The sequence below is a fragment of the Rana temporaria genome, chromosome 4 (assembly GCF_905171775.1).
Source record: "Rana temporaria chromosome 4, aRanTem1.1, whole genome shotgun sequence".
Taxonomy (NCBI): Eukaryota; Metazoa; Chordata; class Amphibia; order Anura; family Ranidae; genus Rana; species Rana temporaria.
The window spans coordinates 473,745,509-473,762,315 of NC_053492.1; the positions used below are offsets into that span (position 1 = coordinate 473,745,509).

General features: G+C 47.7%; 1 protein-coding gene across 2 annotated transcripts in view; it reads right to left on the bottom strand.

The window, feature by feature from the left end:
- Positions 1–16,031, bottom strand: part of BTBD9 (BTB domain containing 9) — a 226,423-nt gene extending 210,392 nt beyond the window's left edge. Inside the window, exons 1-4 of one of the 2 annotated variants that reach the window (XM_040351810.1) lie at positions 15,926–16,031; positions 15,346–15,540; positions 7,681–8,044; positions 1,737–2,001 (exon numbers count right to left, since the gene is read on the bottom strand). In XM_040351810.1, coding sequence (XP_040207744.1) covers positions 1,737–2,001; positions 7,681–8,044; positions 15,346–15,530 — 814 coding nt within the window. In that variant the 5' untranslated portion in view covers positions 15,531–15,540; positions 15,926–16,031. The other variant, XM_040351811.1, reaches the window with a different exon arrangement.
- Between the last annotated feature and the right edge of the window lie 776 nt (positions 16,032–16,807).

The window sequence follows — 16,807 nt, forward strand, 5'->3', positions numbered from 1 at the left end:
TGCAGTCGCTATAGCTGCTCTCCCCGGCAGACTGCAGTCGCTATAGCTGCTCTCCCCGGCAGACTGCAGTCGCTATATCTGGTCTCCCCCAGCAGACTGCAGTCACTATAGCTGCTCTCCCCGGCAGACTGCAGTCGCTATAGCTGCTCTCCCCAGCAGACTGCAGTCGCTATAGCTGCTCTCCCCAGCAGACTGCAGTCGCTATAGCTGCTCTCCCCAGCAGACTGCAGTCGCTATAGCTGCTCTCCCCGCAGACTGCAGTCGCTATAGCTGCTCTCCCCAGCAGACTGCAGTCGCTATAGCTGCTCTCCCCGGCAGACTGCAGTCGCTATAGCTGCTCTCCCCGGCAGACTGCAGTCGCTATATCTGGTCTCCCCCAGCAGACTGCAGTCTCTATATCTGGTCTCCCCCGGCAGACTGCAGTCGCTATAGCTGCTCTCCCCGGCAGACTGCAGTCGCTATAGCTGCTCTCCCCGGCAGACTGCAGTCGCTATAGCTGCTCTCCCCCGGCAGACTGCAGTCGCTATAGCTGCTCTCCCCGGCAGACTGCAGTCGCTATAGCTGCTCTCCCCGGCAGACTGCAGTCGCTATAGCTGCTCTCCCCAGCAGACTGCAGTCGCTATAGCTGCTCTCCCCAGCAGACTGCAGTCGCTATAGCTGCTCTCCCCGGCAGACTGCAGTCGCTATAGCTGCTCTCCCCGGCAGACTGCAGTCGCTATAGCTGCTCTCCCCGGCAGACTGAAGTCGCTATAGCTGCTCTCCCCGGCAGACTGCAGTCGCTATAGCTGCTCTCCCCCCGGCAGCCTGCAGTCACTATAGCTGCTCTCCCCCCGGCAGCCTGCAGTCACTATAGCTGCTCTCCCCCCGGCAGCCTGCAGTCACTATAGCTGCTCTCCCCCCGGCAGCCTGCAGTCGCTATAGCTGCTCTCCCCCCGGCAGCCTGCAGTCGCTATAGCTGCTCTCCCCCCGGCAGCCTGCAGTCGCTATAGCTGCTCTCCCCAGCAGACTGCAGTCGCTATAGCTGCTCTCCCCAGCAGACTGCAGTCACTATAGCTGCTCTCCCCAGCAGACTGCAGTCGCTATAGCTGATCTCCCCCCCGGCAGCCTGCAGTCACTATAGCTGCTCTCCCCCCGGCAGACTGCAGTCACTATAGCTGCTCTCCCCAGCAGACTGCAGTCACTATATCTGGTCTCCCACAGTACACAGAACATGGAAATGCAATTATTTTAGTAAATATAAACTGCTAAATACTCTTTCTCATCAGCAGTTATATAGCAGTCTTGTAACTTATATCATTGTCTGGTTGGCTGTCTTATGAGGACCCCTGACCATCTGTCTGGACAGTGCAGATTGGCCCTGTGCTAATCACAAGCATCCCCCCAAAAAAACGCTCTAGCAATACACACCAAACTGAGCATGTGCAGAGTGCCCCCAAGGCTCTGGACTATCAGGTGATAAATTGTAGACAGTAAAAGAAGGGGAGGATCAGAGAAGACAGGATCAAATAGCCTTTTTACACAATGCTGGAGGGTTTAAGACTTTAAAAAGACTGTTAGCATTAAATGAGGGTTTAATATGTTAACTTTTTCCAGCTGGAGCAGTGCCGAGATGTACACTTGGGCATCACATCCCTGTAGAGCAGCTCAGCAGCCCACAGAAGATAATGAGATGAGAGAATCAGCACAGTTGCCACCCCCCACACCCCCCCCAATACACCATAGAATAAATGTCTTACTTAGCATGCCACGATAGTTGAGGTCCATGTCCCGGCTCTCGGAGCGCACTTTAATGGCATCCAAGATGGCGTCTGGGGAGAGCAGCGCGGACGGTCTCACCACATTGAGGAGTTCAGTCAGGCTCATGAGCGGGAGGCGAATGGCGGCCATGATCTCGCTGTGGTTTTCGTTCGCGTTGTGCCGGCACCAACGTATCAGGGCCTGGAAGATATCTTTCTCTGGAGCAGCAAATGAATCTCTTTGAATGATATCCAGGAGGGCACCCTGTCGACACAATCGGGACATCAGAAATGGGCACATCACCAAAAAGCCAACATCACAGATACTTTTGTTGTTGAGGGCATAACTCACAAATGAAAGACAACGATGTCACAACCATAAAATAAACTGTCAATCTACTCCGGAGTCTCATGCATGTCCTGAAATCCCTTTATAATCCTAAAATCCCAAAATACTAAAGAAACTGATCTTCCGTATAATCCTTGTTGGAAACAGGTGGTGTCTGAAGCCATCTGGTTGCAATGGATCACATACAACTCAAGAGAAGAGCTCAACCAATAATGGTTGGACACCAGTTGGGTGGCCTACGGACATTCATTTCCTCCTTGACTCTCCTTATCTTCTCTATTAAATCTCCCTTTTCCATTTTATACCCCTCCATCAACTAGCTCCAGGAAACCCTTTCGCCATGTACTGTGGATGTATCCCATCAGCATGGAGAAGGCTCTCGCCATCATGACCTATTCCTTTGCTGGAAACTGGAGGTGTCTAGAGCCATCTGGTTGCAATTGATTACATTCAACTCAAGAGCAGAACTCAACCAAAAATAGCTGGACACCAGTTGGGTGGCCTGTGGACAACCCCTTTCTCCTTGGCTCTCCTCTCTATTGATCTCATTCCCAAATCCTTCATCCGTGGCTTTCCTTCTGTCTTTTAATATCCCCCCCCCCGCTTCATAAAGAAGGCATCCACCATCATGTCCTATTTTTTGTTCGAAACCGGAGGTCTCTAAGGGTACTTTGTTGGAATGGATCACATAAAACTCAAGAGCAGAACCAATAATGGTTGCACACCAGTTGGGTGGCCTGTGGACAACCCCTTTCTCCTTGGCTCTTCTCTCTATTGATCTCTTTCCCAAACCCTTCCTCCGTGGCTTTCCTTCTGTCTTTTAATACCTCCCCCCCCCCCCCCCCCTTCATAAAGAAGGCATCCACCATCATGTCCTATTTTTCGTTCGAAACTGGAGGTCTCTAAGGCTACTTGGTTGGAATGGATCACATAAAACTCAAGAGCCAAACTCAACCAATAATGGTTGCACACCAGTTGGGTGGCCTGTGGACAACCCCTTTCTCCTTGGCTCTTCTCTCTATTGATCTCTTTCCCAAACCCTTCCTCCGTGGCTTTCCTTCTTTTTTTTAATACCCCCCCCCCCCCCCCCCCCCTTCATAAAGAAGGCATCCACCATCATGTCCTATTTTTCGTTCGAAACTGGAGGTCTCTAAGGCTACTTGGTTGGAATGGATCACATAAAACTCAAGAGCCAAACTCAACCAATAATGGTTGCACACCAGTTGGGTGGCCTGTGGACAACCCCTTCCTCCGTGGCTTTCCTTCTGTCTTAATATCGCGCCCTACCCTTTTCCATTTCATACCCCTCCATATTCCAGCCCCAGAAAGCTGTATCTATGTGGCAGGCTAAAGAAGTTGAAAAGAACTTCCTCTCACTCCTCTCTCAGACTGCCCCCCTTCACCATGTGAAAGTACCCATTTGCCATAAGGATGTATCCTATCAGCATAAAGAAGACATCCACCATCATGTCCTATTTTTTTGTTCGAAACTGGAGATCTCGAAGGCCCTTTTCACACTACTGCGACTTCAAAGTTGCGTGATTTTGCCGCGATTCGCAGCCGCGATTTCAGGGAATGCCTGTGTAAGTGGCATCATAATTGGACCAAAGTAGTGCAAGACTACTTTGAAGTCAAAAGGACTTGAAGTCGTACTAATATGAATGGTTGTCATTGGAAATCATGGGAAACGACTTGTCATGCTACTTTGCCATCACAAATCGTGGGACAAGTCGTACAAGTGTGAAAGGGGTCTAAAGGTAATTGGTTGGAATGGATCACATAAAACTCAAGAGCAGAACTCAATCAATAATGGCTGGACACCAGTTGGGTGGCCTGTGGACAACCCCTTCCTCCTTGGCTCTCCTTCTCCTCTCTATTGATCTCTTTCCCCACCACCCTTTTCCATTTCATACCCCTCCATCTTCCAGTTTCGAGAAGCCATATTTATGTGGCAGGCTGAGGAAGTTGAAAAGGACTTCCTCTCATGATGTAGATGTAGCCTAGAAGGCATCCACCATGATAGCCTATTCCTTTGCAACCAAGAAGCTTTAGAGACCTCCAGTTTCCAGCAATGGATCACATACAACTCAAAAAACACAACTCAACCAAATAATGGATGGACAGCAATTGGGTAGGCTGTGGACATCCCCTTCCTCCATGGCTCGTCACCCCTCTATTGTCCCCCCCCCCCCCCTTCTCTACTTTATACCCCTCCATCTTTCAGCTCCAGGAAGCTGTATTTATGTAGCAGACTGAGGAAGTTAAGAAGAACTTCCTCTCACTTCTCTCAGGCTGCCCACCTTCACCATGCAGGTGTAGCTTGGAGAAGGGATCACCGTCATGTCTTATTTCTACTCTGCACCTGGAGGTCTCTAAAACTACCTGGTTGCCATGGATCACCTAGAACTTAAGAGCAGAACTCAACCAAGAATGGTTGAAACCAGTTGGGTGGCCTGAGGACAACCCCTTCCTCTTTGGCTTTCCTCTCTACCCACCCTTTTTTTCTATTTCATACCCCTCCAAAAAAAAGTTTATCCATTCATTGGATTTGTACTCTAAACCCCAACTTTGGACAGTGAGGGGTGGATAGGGATGGAGAAAGGGATGGCGTGATATGACAAGTGGTGTGCCGTATCTTGGACAATGAGAAGAGGATTTTGGGAAATGACCAGGGTCACAATGTAACTTAGACAATGACCAGAGGATTGTGGAATAGAACAAATAGCAAACTGTGCCTTGGACAGCGAGTGGACAATAGTGGGAAAGGACTATTGGCGCACCGTACGCTGGACAGGGAGTGGAGGATTATGGGAAATGACCGGTGGCACACCGTACCAAGAAAAACAAGAGGGGTGGAGATGGAGAAGGGGATGGCAGGATATGGCCGCTTGCTTGCCGTATCTTGGACACCAAGAAAAAGGATTGTGGAATATGACCAGTGGCAAGGGCAACTGTGGGATATAGCCAATAGCACACCGTACTTTGGACAGTGAGAAGAGCATTGTGGGATATGACTAGTGGTGCACTGCACCTTGGAAGCGGGTAGAGGATTATGGGATCTGATCAGAGACACATCATTCCTTGGACAGTGAGTGAAGGATAATGGGATATGACAAGCGGCGCACCGTACCTTGAACAGTAAGAGGTAGATATGAGGAAAGACGGGATGGACAGCCGCATAGGATTGTCTTTATTGTAAAAAATGGATAAAAAATGCACTTCAAAACAAGCAGAACACAGGGAAAACAGCCTACGCGTTTCACACTCCGATTAGTGCTTAGCCATGACCAAGCACTAATCGGAGTGTGAAACGCGTAGGCCATTTTCCCTGTGTTCTGCTTGTTTTGTAGTGCATTTTTTTTATCCATTTTTTACAATAAAGACAACCTTATGTTTTTTTTGGGCGTGCGGCTGTCCATCCCATCTTTCCTCATATCCATTGCTTCGTGCATTGCCGTTGCTGATTTTCTCAACACACCCACCTGGAGCGGTAACTTCCTTCCCTTGAACAGTAAGGGGGATGGGGGGTGGAGAAGGGGATGGCAGGATGTGACCACTCGCGTGTCATACCTTGGATGCTGAAAAGGGGATTGCGGGATTTGACCAGGGTCACAAAATACCATAGAAAGTCTCAAGGGCAACCAATAACACACCATACCTTGGACAGTGAGTGAAGGATTGTGGGATATGACCATTGGCACACCATACCCTGGACAGTGAGTGGAGGACTCTGGGATATGACCAGTGGCATATATTTCCTTGGACAGTGAGTGGAGGATTATGGGATATGACCAGTAGCGCTCCGTACCATAGACAGTGAGTAAAGGATTGTGGGATGATTATTGGCGCTCCACACCTTGGACAATGAGTGGAGGATTCTGGAATATGACCAGTGGCATATTTTTCCTTGGACAGGGAGTGGAGGATTCTGGGATATGACCAGTGGCATATTTTTCCTTGGACAGGGAGTGGAGGATTCTGGGATATGACCAGTGGCATATTTTTCCTTGGACAGGGAGTGGAGGATTCTGGGATATGACCAGAGGCGCTCTGTACCCTTGACAGTGAGTGAAGGATGGTGGGATATGACCAGTGGCCCTCCGTAACCTGGACAGCAAGTGAAGGATGGTGAGATATGACCGGTGACACATCATACCTTGGACAGTGAGTAAAGGATTGTGGGACGACTATTGGCACTCCACACCTTGGACAGTGAGTGGAGGACTCTGGGATATGACCAGTGGTGCTATGTACCTTGGACAGTAAGTAAAGGATTGCGGCATGACTATTGGCGCTCCACACCTTGGACAGTGAGTGGAGGACTCTGGGATCTGACCAGTGGCATATTTTTCCTTGGACAGGGAGTGGAGGGTTGTGGGATATGACCAGTGGCACTCCGTACCATGGACAGTGAGTAAAGGATTGTGGGATGACTATTGGCGCTCCACACCTTGGACAATGAGTGGAGGATTCTGGGATATGACCAGTGGCATATTTTTCCTTGGACAGTGAGTGAAGGATGGTGAGATATGACTACTGGGGCTCCGTATCCTGGACAGTGAGTGGAGGATTGTGGGATATGACCAGTGGCATATTTTTCCTTGGACAGTGAGTGAAGGATGGTGAGATATGACTACTGGGGCTCCGTATCCTGGACAGTGAGTGGAGGATTGTGGGATATGACCGGTGGCATATTTTTCCTTAGATAGGGAGTGGAGGATCGTGAGATATGACCGGTGGCGCTTCGTACCATGGACAGTAAGTAAAGGATTGCGACATGACGATTGGCGCGCCACACCTTGGAGAGGGATTGGAGGACTCTGGGATATGACCAGTGGCATATTTTTCCTTGGACAGTGAGTGGAGCATTGTGTAATATGACCAGTGATATATTGTTCCTTGGACAGGGAGTGGAGGGTTGTGGGATATGACCAGTGGCGCTCCGTACCCTGGACAGTGAGCGAAGGATGGTGGGATATGACCGGTGACACATCATACCTTGGACAGTGAGTAAAGGATTGTAGGACGACTATTGGCACTCCATACCTTGGACAGAGAGTGGAGGATTCTGGGATATGACCAGTGGTGCTATGTACCTTGGACAGTGAGTGGAGGATTACAAGATAAGCTCAGTGGCACACCATATCCTGGACAGTGAGTGGGAGGATTGTGGGATGACTACTGGCGCTCCGTACCATGGACAGTGAGTGGAGAATTATGGGATAACCCCAGTGGCACACCATACCCTGGACAGTGAGTGAAGGATTATGGGATATGACCAGTGGCTCTACGTACCTTGGACAGTGAGTGGAGGATTGTGGGATAACCCCAGTGGCACACCATACCTTGGACAGTGAGTGGAGAATTATGGGATAACCCCAGTGGCACACCATACCTTGGACAGTGAGTGGAGAATTATGGGATAACCCCAGTGGCACACCATACCTTGGACAGTGAGTGGAGAATTATGGGATAACCCCAGTGGCACACCATACCTTGGACAGTGAGTGGAAGATTATGGGATACGACCAGTGGCTCTACGTACCTTGGACAGTGAGTGGAGGATTATGGGATACGACCAGTGGCGCTACATACCTTGGACAGTGAGAGGAAGCCATCGCTCGATAGAACGTCCTGTGCGCTGCGGTCCATGAACAGGCAGCAGGTGGAGCAGAGTTTCCCCAGGGAGTAGAGGTTGGCCACGTCGTAGATCATGCAGACGTTCTGGATCTTCAGGATGGTACACAGGTACTCTGAGGTGGAGTCTTCCAGCTCCGGGAAGCCATATTTATGTGCCAGGCTGAGGAAATCCAGCAGAACTTCCTCTCGCTCCTCTCTCAGGCTGGCCCGGCCCGTGTAGATGTATTTTATCAGCATGGAGAAGGCCTCTGCTGTCGTGTCCTGAAGGAAGATCTCCGCCTGGGGCTGGGACTCCCGCATACCTCCGTATAACAACGCTCTGCACAGAACACATAGAGAAGGAATAATTTAAGCAGATAAACCTGGATCTTTAGGAACGAATAGCTTTGCATTATAAGCATCTAGAGAGGCGAGTGAAGACTCGTTTTACAGTTCTGTTACTGATTAATACAACATCCATGCACAGTCAGTCTGGGCACCAGTGGCGGTTCGTCCATAGAGGGCGCCGGAGCGCCGCCCCCTCTGGCTCTCGCACAGCCACTGAAATACATAGATTCATGCATTCCATGAATCTATGCATTTCGCCTCTGCCGCCCACTATTCAGATGGCCGGATGGTGAGCGCCAGCCACCTGAATAACGGCAGCTGGTTGGCTGTGTGGAAGTGCCTATCAGAGCCAGCGGCTCTGATAGGCTGTAGTCTGCTTCCGAATGCTTATCCTCGGGACGTACCGGCGTCTCAGCCAATCAGGTTCACCGGTTCTGGTTACCGGTAACCTGATTGGCTGAGACATCATTGAGGGCGGGAGAAGACATCGAGGGACAGTAGAAGCACGGGTGACCCAAGAAAGGTTCACACATAACTATATATTTTTCTTATATGCATTTTTTCATTTTTTTTCCGTTGTAAACTGCCCAGTCAATTGCTTATTGTAATCAACTTGTGTTCATACATATTTATTTTTTGCCTTCTGGTCATTGCATATAGAGGCTTCACTGCACAGATTTATGCACAGCTTTATGGTATTACTTAGTATTCACTTACTGCTCTTATGCCGCGTACACACAACCGTTTTTTTCGGGTTCTAAAAAATTAAGTTTTTAAGGGTCTAGAAAAAAAAAAACGAAGTTTTTTTTCAACCCGATCATTAAAAACGGCCTTGCCTACACATGATCGTGGAAAAAAAATGCTCTAGCAAAGCGCGGTGACGTACAACGGCACTATAAAAGGGCAGTTCCATTCGGATGACCCCACCCTTTGGGCTACTTTAACTGATTTCGTGTTAGTAAAAGACGATTCGCGATTTTCTGTCCGTTACAGCGTGATGAATGTGCTTACTCCATTATGAACGGTATGGGCAGCGCTGCCGCTCCTCCACCGCCCCTGCCCATTGAAATGAATGGGCAGTGCTGCCGCTCCTCCACCGCCCCTGCCAATTGAAATGAATGGGGAGCGCTGCCGAAGTGGCTGTAAAGCGCTTCTGCAATGCCGCTAGCGGCCGGAAAACGACCGTTATAACCGTGGTAAAGCGCCGCTAAAACTAGCAGCGCTTTACCGCTTACACCCGCACCGCCAGAGTGTGAAAGGGGTCTGAAGGTGGAAAAAGTTCTGAAATCATTTATCTTTTCAAATAAATGCCCCCCCCCCCCCCCAACGACTTCAATGCAGAAACGTGCCCGCCTGCAGAAACGTGCCCCCCCCCCCCACCACCCCTCTGCAGAAACGCGCCTCCCCCACCGACTTCAATGCAGAAACATGCCCACCCAGCAGAAACGCACCCCCCCTTGCAAAAACGCACCCCCCCTCCACTGACTTCAATGCAGAGATTTGCCCCCTCTCCTCTGCAGAAACGCGCCCCCCCGATTTCAATGCAGAAACGTGCCCCCCTGCAGAAACGTGCCCCCCCCCCCCACCATTCTGCAGAAATGCGCCCCCACCCCTCTGCAGAAATACGCCTCCCCCACCGACTTCAATGCAGAAACATGCCCACCAAGCAGAAACACACCGCCCCCCTTGCAGAAAACGCACCCCCCCTCCACTGACTTCAATGCAGAAATTTCCCCCCCCCCCCCCGACTTCAATGCAGAAACACACACCCCCAACTTCAATGCAGAAAACGTGACACCCCCCAACTGCAAAATGCATTAAAAAAAAAATTTAAATAAAACTCAGTTTCAGTTTTTGGCCAATTGCATCCTGAATTTTCGGTTTCAGATTTTATTTCGGTGCACCACTAAATTTATAACATCCAGACCTCCATACAACGCCCCCCCATCTGAGGAACCATTTACACATGGATATCAGAACGCAGCACAATGATGGAATCCCAATTACTTAAAAACGAATGTCTTTATGACGACCACATTTGGATTTTGGATTAGGAATGTCACTTAACTACGGTCATAAGGTTACATTTAATCCCAGAGGCCGTCCATTCATAGCGGTGCGGGGGAGGTACAGGGTAGAGCAGCGTGGCATTCATCACGATTTATTCATTGTAGGATAATGAAGCGATCCTGATGTCTAGCATGCCCAGTTCTCTTCATTATGGACGGTGAGTAATCGAAGATAATTAGATCTCGAATCACGCTGAAGTGAATGAGTATAGAGCTGGCTCTGCCTGAGAGGTCACACCTTTATAGCGGTATTAGGCGTCCGTCATATGGACAATTACATGTATACATGGATTCCAGCAGCTGGGATGACAGGTATATGCGAACAACGGCAGACGTTCTACCACTACGTAATTAATGACAAGGTGGGGCAGTGACCTCATCCAATCAGGTTTTCCTTTGAGATGTAACATTTACATTTTAAACTGGGGGAGCTCTGGATTTTCCATGGACTGGTAGTAAGTATGAGGTCTAGGGAGGTCCTATCCATGATGGAACTGGTGGTAAGCCTGAGGTCTAGCGAAGTCCTATCCATGATGGAACTGGTGGTAAGCCTGAGGTCTAGCGAAGTCCTAGTAAGCTTGGAGGTCTAGGAAGTCCTATCCATGATGGAACTGGTGGCAAGCCTGGAGGTCTAGCGAAGTCGTATCCATGATGGAACTGGTGGTAAGCCTGGAGGTCTAGAGAAGTCCTATCTATGATGGAACTGGTGGCAAGCCTGAGGTCTAGGGAAGTCCTAGTAAGATTGGAGGTCTAGGAAGTCCTATCCATGATGGAACTGGTGGCAAGCCTGGAGGTCTAGCGAAGTCCTATCCATGATGGAACTGGTGGCAAGCCTGGAGGTCTAGCGAAGTCGTATCCATGATGGAACTGGTGGTAAGCCTGGAGGTCTAGAGAAGTCCTATCTATGATGGAACTGGTGGCAAGCCTGAGGTCTAGGGAAGTCCTAGTAAGATTGGAGGTCTAGGAAGTCCTATCCATGATGGAACTGGTGGCAAGCCTGGAGGTCTAGCGAAGTCCTATCCATGATGGAACTGGTGGTAAGCCTGATGTCTAGCGAAGTCCTATCCATGATGGAACTGGTGGTAAGCCTGGAGGTCTAGAGAAGTCCTATCCATGATGGAACTGGTGGCAAGCCTGAGGTCTAGGGAAGTCCTAGTAAGCTTGGAGGTCTAGGAAGTCCTATCCATGATGGAACTGGTGGTAAGCCTGAGGTCTAGCGAAGTCATATCCATGATGGAACTGGTGGCAAGCCTGGAGGTCTAGGGAAGTCCTATCCATGATGGAACTGGTGGTGAGCCTGAGGTTTAGGGAAGTCCTAATCATGATCAATTTAGGAAACAGCGATCACATGTCAACTCGTTTCAGTATAAAATCACACAAATAGGAAACATAAAGGGGAATACAAAGACACTGAATTTAAAAAGAGCCAACTTCCCTAAACTACGATACTAAATTGGGATAAAATCTAAGGAAACAAAGAAAACGGAGGAGAGATGGGTTTGCTTTAAGAGCATATTAAAGAAGGGCATTAGTCAGTGCATCCCAATAGGAAATATATTTAAAAGAGCAAATAAAAGTCTGGGGTGGCTTAACTCCAATGTAAAAATGCATATAAAAGCAAAAAGGAGAAGGCCTTCAAAAAATACAAGGCTGAGGGATCATCATCAGCATTCCAACGTTACAAAGAATGAAAACAAGAAATGTAAGGGTGCAGTCAGGGCGGCTAAGATAGAACATGAAAGACACATGGTGGAGGAGAGCAGAAAAAAAAAAATCCCAATAAATTCTTTAAGTAGTAAGAAAGGGAGGTCAGGTCATATTGGTCACATAAAGAATGATGAAGGGAATCTTGTTAAAAGATCGAGAGATGGCATTAAATTTATTCTTCTTAGTCTTGACGAGGAAAACGAAGGGGGGCTTCAGTAACCAAAACTGGAATGTTTATCCTCTTGACACGTTACAAGAAGCACCCTCATGGCTAACAGAGGATAGAATTAGAAATAGACTTGAAAAACTTAAAACATTAATAAGTCACTGGAACCACATAGCTTGCACCCGAGGGTCCTTAAGGGACTCAGTCAAGTAATTGCCAGACCATTGTTCCTAATTTTTACTGACAGTCTACTGACTGGAATTGTACCAGCAGATTGGAGAAAAGCCAACGTAGCTCCAATATTTAAAAAGAGCCCAAAATACATCCCTGGGAATTACAGACCAGTCAGCCTAACACCAATAGTATGTAAGCTCTTGGAGGGGATGATAAGGGACTATCTACATGATTTTAGTAATGACAACGGTATCATTAGCAGTAATCAGCATGGATTCACAAAGAATCGTTCTTGTCAAACCAATCTATTAACCTTCTATGAGGAGGTGAGTTGCCATCTAGATAAAGGAAGGTCCGTAGACGTGGTGTATCTGGATTTTGCAAAAGCATTTGACACAGTTCCCCATAAACGTTTACTGTACAAAGCAAGGTCCGTTGGCCTGGACCATAGGGCGAGTACATGGACCATAGGGCGAGTACATGGACCATAGGGCGAGTACATGGACCATAGGGCGAGTACATGGACCATAGGGCAAGTACATGGATTGAAAACTGGCTACAAGGGCGAGTTCAGAGGGTGGTGATAAATGGAAAGTACTCGGAATGGTTGGGGGTGGGTAGTGGGGCCCCCCGGGGTTCTGTGCTGGGACCAATCCTATTTAATTTGTTCATAAATGACCTGGAGGGTGGTGTAAGCAGTGCAAACTCTGTATTTGCAGACAATACTAAGCTAAGCAGGGCAATAACTTCTCCGCAGGATGTGGAAACCGCGCAAGAAGATCTGAACAAATTAATGGGGTGGGGGGGGGGGGGAACTATATGGCAAATGAGGTTCAATGTAAAAAAATGTAAAAATGCATTTGGGTGGCAAAAATCTGAATGCAATCTATACACTGGGGGGGGGGGGGGGGGGGGGACCTCTGAGGGAATCTAGGCTGGAAAAGGACCTGGGGGGTCCTAGTAGATGATGGGCTCAGTAATGCCAAGCTTCTGCATGCAAAGCAAACATAATATTGGCATTATAAAGGGGATCAACTCCAGAGATGAAACGATAATTCTCCATTCTACAAGACTCTGGTCCGGCCGCACCTGGAGTATGCCGTCCAGTTCTGGGCACCAGTCCTCAGGACGGATGTACTGGAAATGGAGAGAGTACAAAGAAGGGCAACAAAGCTAATAAAGGGTCTGGAGGATATTAGTGATGAGGAAAGGTTGCGAGCTCTGAACTTATTCTCTCTGGAGAAGAGACAATGAGAGGGGATATGATTTCAATGTACAAATCCCGTACTGGTGACCCCACAATAGGGAGAAAAAACGTTTCCGCAAAAGAGAATTTAAAAAAGACACGTGGCCACTCATTAAAATTACAAGAGAAGCGGTTTAACCTCAAACTGCCTAGAGGGTTCTTTAGTGTAAGAGCGGCAAGGATGTGAAATTCCCTTCCACAGGCGGTGGCCTCAGCGGAGAGAAATCGAGAATTTAAAAAAACTATTAGATAATCACCTGAATGACCACAACATACAGGGATATACAATGCAATACTGACATATAATCACACATATAGGGGGGATTTGATGGATTTGTGTCTTTTTTCAACCTCACCTACTATGTATGTATGATGGACTGGTAGTAAGCCTGAGGTCTAGGGCAGTCCTATCCATGATCGGACTGGTAGTAAGCTTGAAGTTTAGAGAAGTCCTATCCATGACGGAACTGGTAGTAAGCCTGAAGTTTAGAGAAGTCCTATCCATGACAGGGGTGAGGTATCAAGCAGTCTTCTCCATGATGGGACTGGTAGAAAGCTTGAGGCTTAGAGAAGTCCTATCCATGACGGGACTGGATCCATGATGGGATTGGTAGTATGCCTGATGCCTAGAGAAGTCCTACACTTGACGGGACTGGTAGTAAATATGCGAGGTTTGAAGAAGTTTTCTCCATGACAGGACTGGTAATAAGCCTGAGATTTAGAGAAGTCCTATCCATGACGGGACTGGCAGTAAGCCTGAGATTTAGAGAAGTCCTTTCCATGACGGGACTGGTAGTAAGCCTGAGGTTTAGAGAAGTCCTTTCCATGACGGGACTGGTAGTAAGCCTGAGGTTTAGAGAAGTCCTTTCCATGACGGGACTGGCAGTAAGCCTGAGATTTAGAGAAGTCCTTTCCATGACGGGACTGGCAGTAAGCCTGAGGTTTAGAGAAGTCCTTTCCATGACGGGACTGGTAGTAAGCCTGAGGTTTAGAGAAGTGCCATCTATGACGGGACTGGTAGTAGGTGTAGGGTATGAAGAAGTCTTCTCCATGATGGAATTGGTTGAAAGTTTGAGGCTTAGGAAGTCCTATCCATGGGACTGGTAGTGAGCCTCCGGTTTAGAGAAGTCCATGACAGGACTGGTAGTAAGTGTGAGGTTTGAAGAAGTCTACTCCATGACGGGACTGGTAGTAAGCCTGAGGTTTAGAGAAGTCCTATCCATGACAGGGGTGAGGTGTGAGGTATCAAGCAGTCTTCTCCATGATGGGACTGGTAGAAAGCTTGGGGCTTAGAGAAGTCCTAACCATGACAGGACTGGTAGTAAGTGTGAGGTTTGAAGAAGTCTACTCCATGATGGGACTGGTAGTAAGCCTGAGGTTCAGAGAAGTCCTATCCATGACGGGACTGGATCCATGATGGGATTGGTAGTATGCCTCCAGTTTAGAGAAGTCCTACACATGACGGGACTGGTAGTAAATATGTGAGGTTTGAAAAAGTTTTCTCCATAACGGGACTGGTAATAATCCTGAGATTTAGAGAAGTCCTATCCATTACAGGACTGGTAGTAAGCCTCCAGTTTAGAGAAGTCCTATCCAGGACGGGACTGGATCCATGATGGGATTGGTAGTATGCCTGATGCCTAGAGAAGTCCTACACATGACAGGACTGGTAGTTAGGTTGAGGTTTAGAGAAGTCCTACACATGACTGGCCTGGTAGTTGGGTTGAGATCTGGTGAAGTTATATCCACGGCGGGAGAGGAAGACATCGGGAAACCGCCCGCCACGTGTCCCCAGAAACGTTGCTCCCCATTGGGGGATTGTAGTGAAGATCTTGCAGGTTCCTGGTACAAACAGTGCTGTCCACCAATCCCCTCCCCCCCCCCCCGTATTCGGAGGACCACCATGACCCCCTCCTCCACATCCCCCATACCTGAAATAGTGGCAGCGGGCGGCCAGGATGACGCGATGGGCGGGGAACCTCCTCTTCTCCACCACGAAGGTGACGTCGCTGTACTCCTCGCCGTTGATCAGCGCTCCCACGTTCTCGGACAGGATGTGGACGTGGTCGATCTCCCCGATGGCGGTGTACGGGCGCAGGGGGTGGCTGTTACTCATCCTGACGGCTCTGGAGGGCCGGAGAGAAAGAGAGAAAGAGTCGGGTCAGTACCGGTACCCAAAAATCATCACCCCCAACAGTCACACTGTTATTATAGCGCCAACATATACCATAACACTGCACAGAGATCACTGAGCCAGCACCACAGGAGCTCACACTCTAAAGTCTTCCCTTCACCCACACATTATTAGTATGATAATAGATATATAAAGCGCTGACATGTACCATAGCGCTGTACAGAGTACACTGAGCCAGGATCTGCAGTGAAGGGGGGGGGGAGGACCCGGGTCAGAGGTCACAGGGGTCGGGCAGGGAGGCAGGACCCGTTACTAGGACACATCGGGCCGGACACACACTGACAGACCGACACAGACCACATCGGAGCTCCACTCACCACCACCAGCAACTGACAGCTCCTTCCTGGCTCCTGCGCCTCACTGCGCCCCGCCCACTCAGCCAGCGCTGCGCTTTACGTCTGCACGCTCTGTGCGTCTAATCACCAAGACGGCCATGTTTAGTCCGGGCACCTTCCTCTCTCCATAGGAGTATAGGAGGACGTCCCATCCACTAGAGGCCGAGCAAGCTTGTGTCTCCGCCCCCAAAACAATGGCTGCCAGGTCCTGTCACTCAGGAATCCCCTCTGAATGTGATTGGTGGACAGGTCTCCAGCACAGTCCAATGAGCGATCTACAGGAGAAAGAAGAACAAATCACACATGGAGATATTTTATTCAATTCTGCATTTTTTTTTTTTACAAACGTTTCGATCTGCCAACCTGTGACCTTGTTCCTTTACATAAAAAAATATATAAATCTTAGTATTATTGCTATTAATTGTAATTATTATTGATAAATTATTATTTTTCTTATTATTATTATTTATAAAAAAAATCTTATTATTATTATAATTGATAAATTATTATTATTATTGGTTTATTATTATTATTTTTATTATTATTATTTAATAATAATGGTAATATAAATAATAATTTATCTATATTAAGTATAATTACATTATTATTGGTAATAATGTATGATTATTATTATGTTTATTATTATTGTTATTGTTAATTGTATTTTATATATATATTATTATTGCTATTAATTTTAATTATTATAGATAAATTATTATTTTTCCTATTATTATTATTTATAAAAAAAAACGTATTATTATTATAATTGATGAATTATTATTATTATTATTATTATTATTATTATTATTATTGGTTTATTATTGTTATTTTTATTATTAATAATAATGGTAATAAAAATAATAA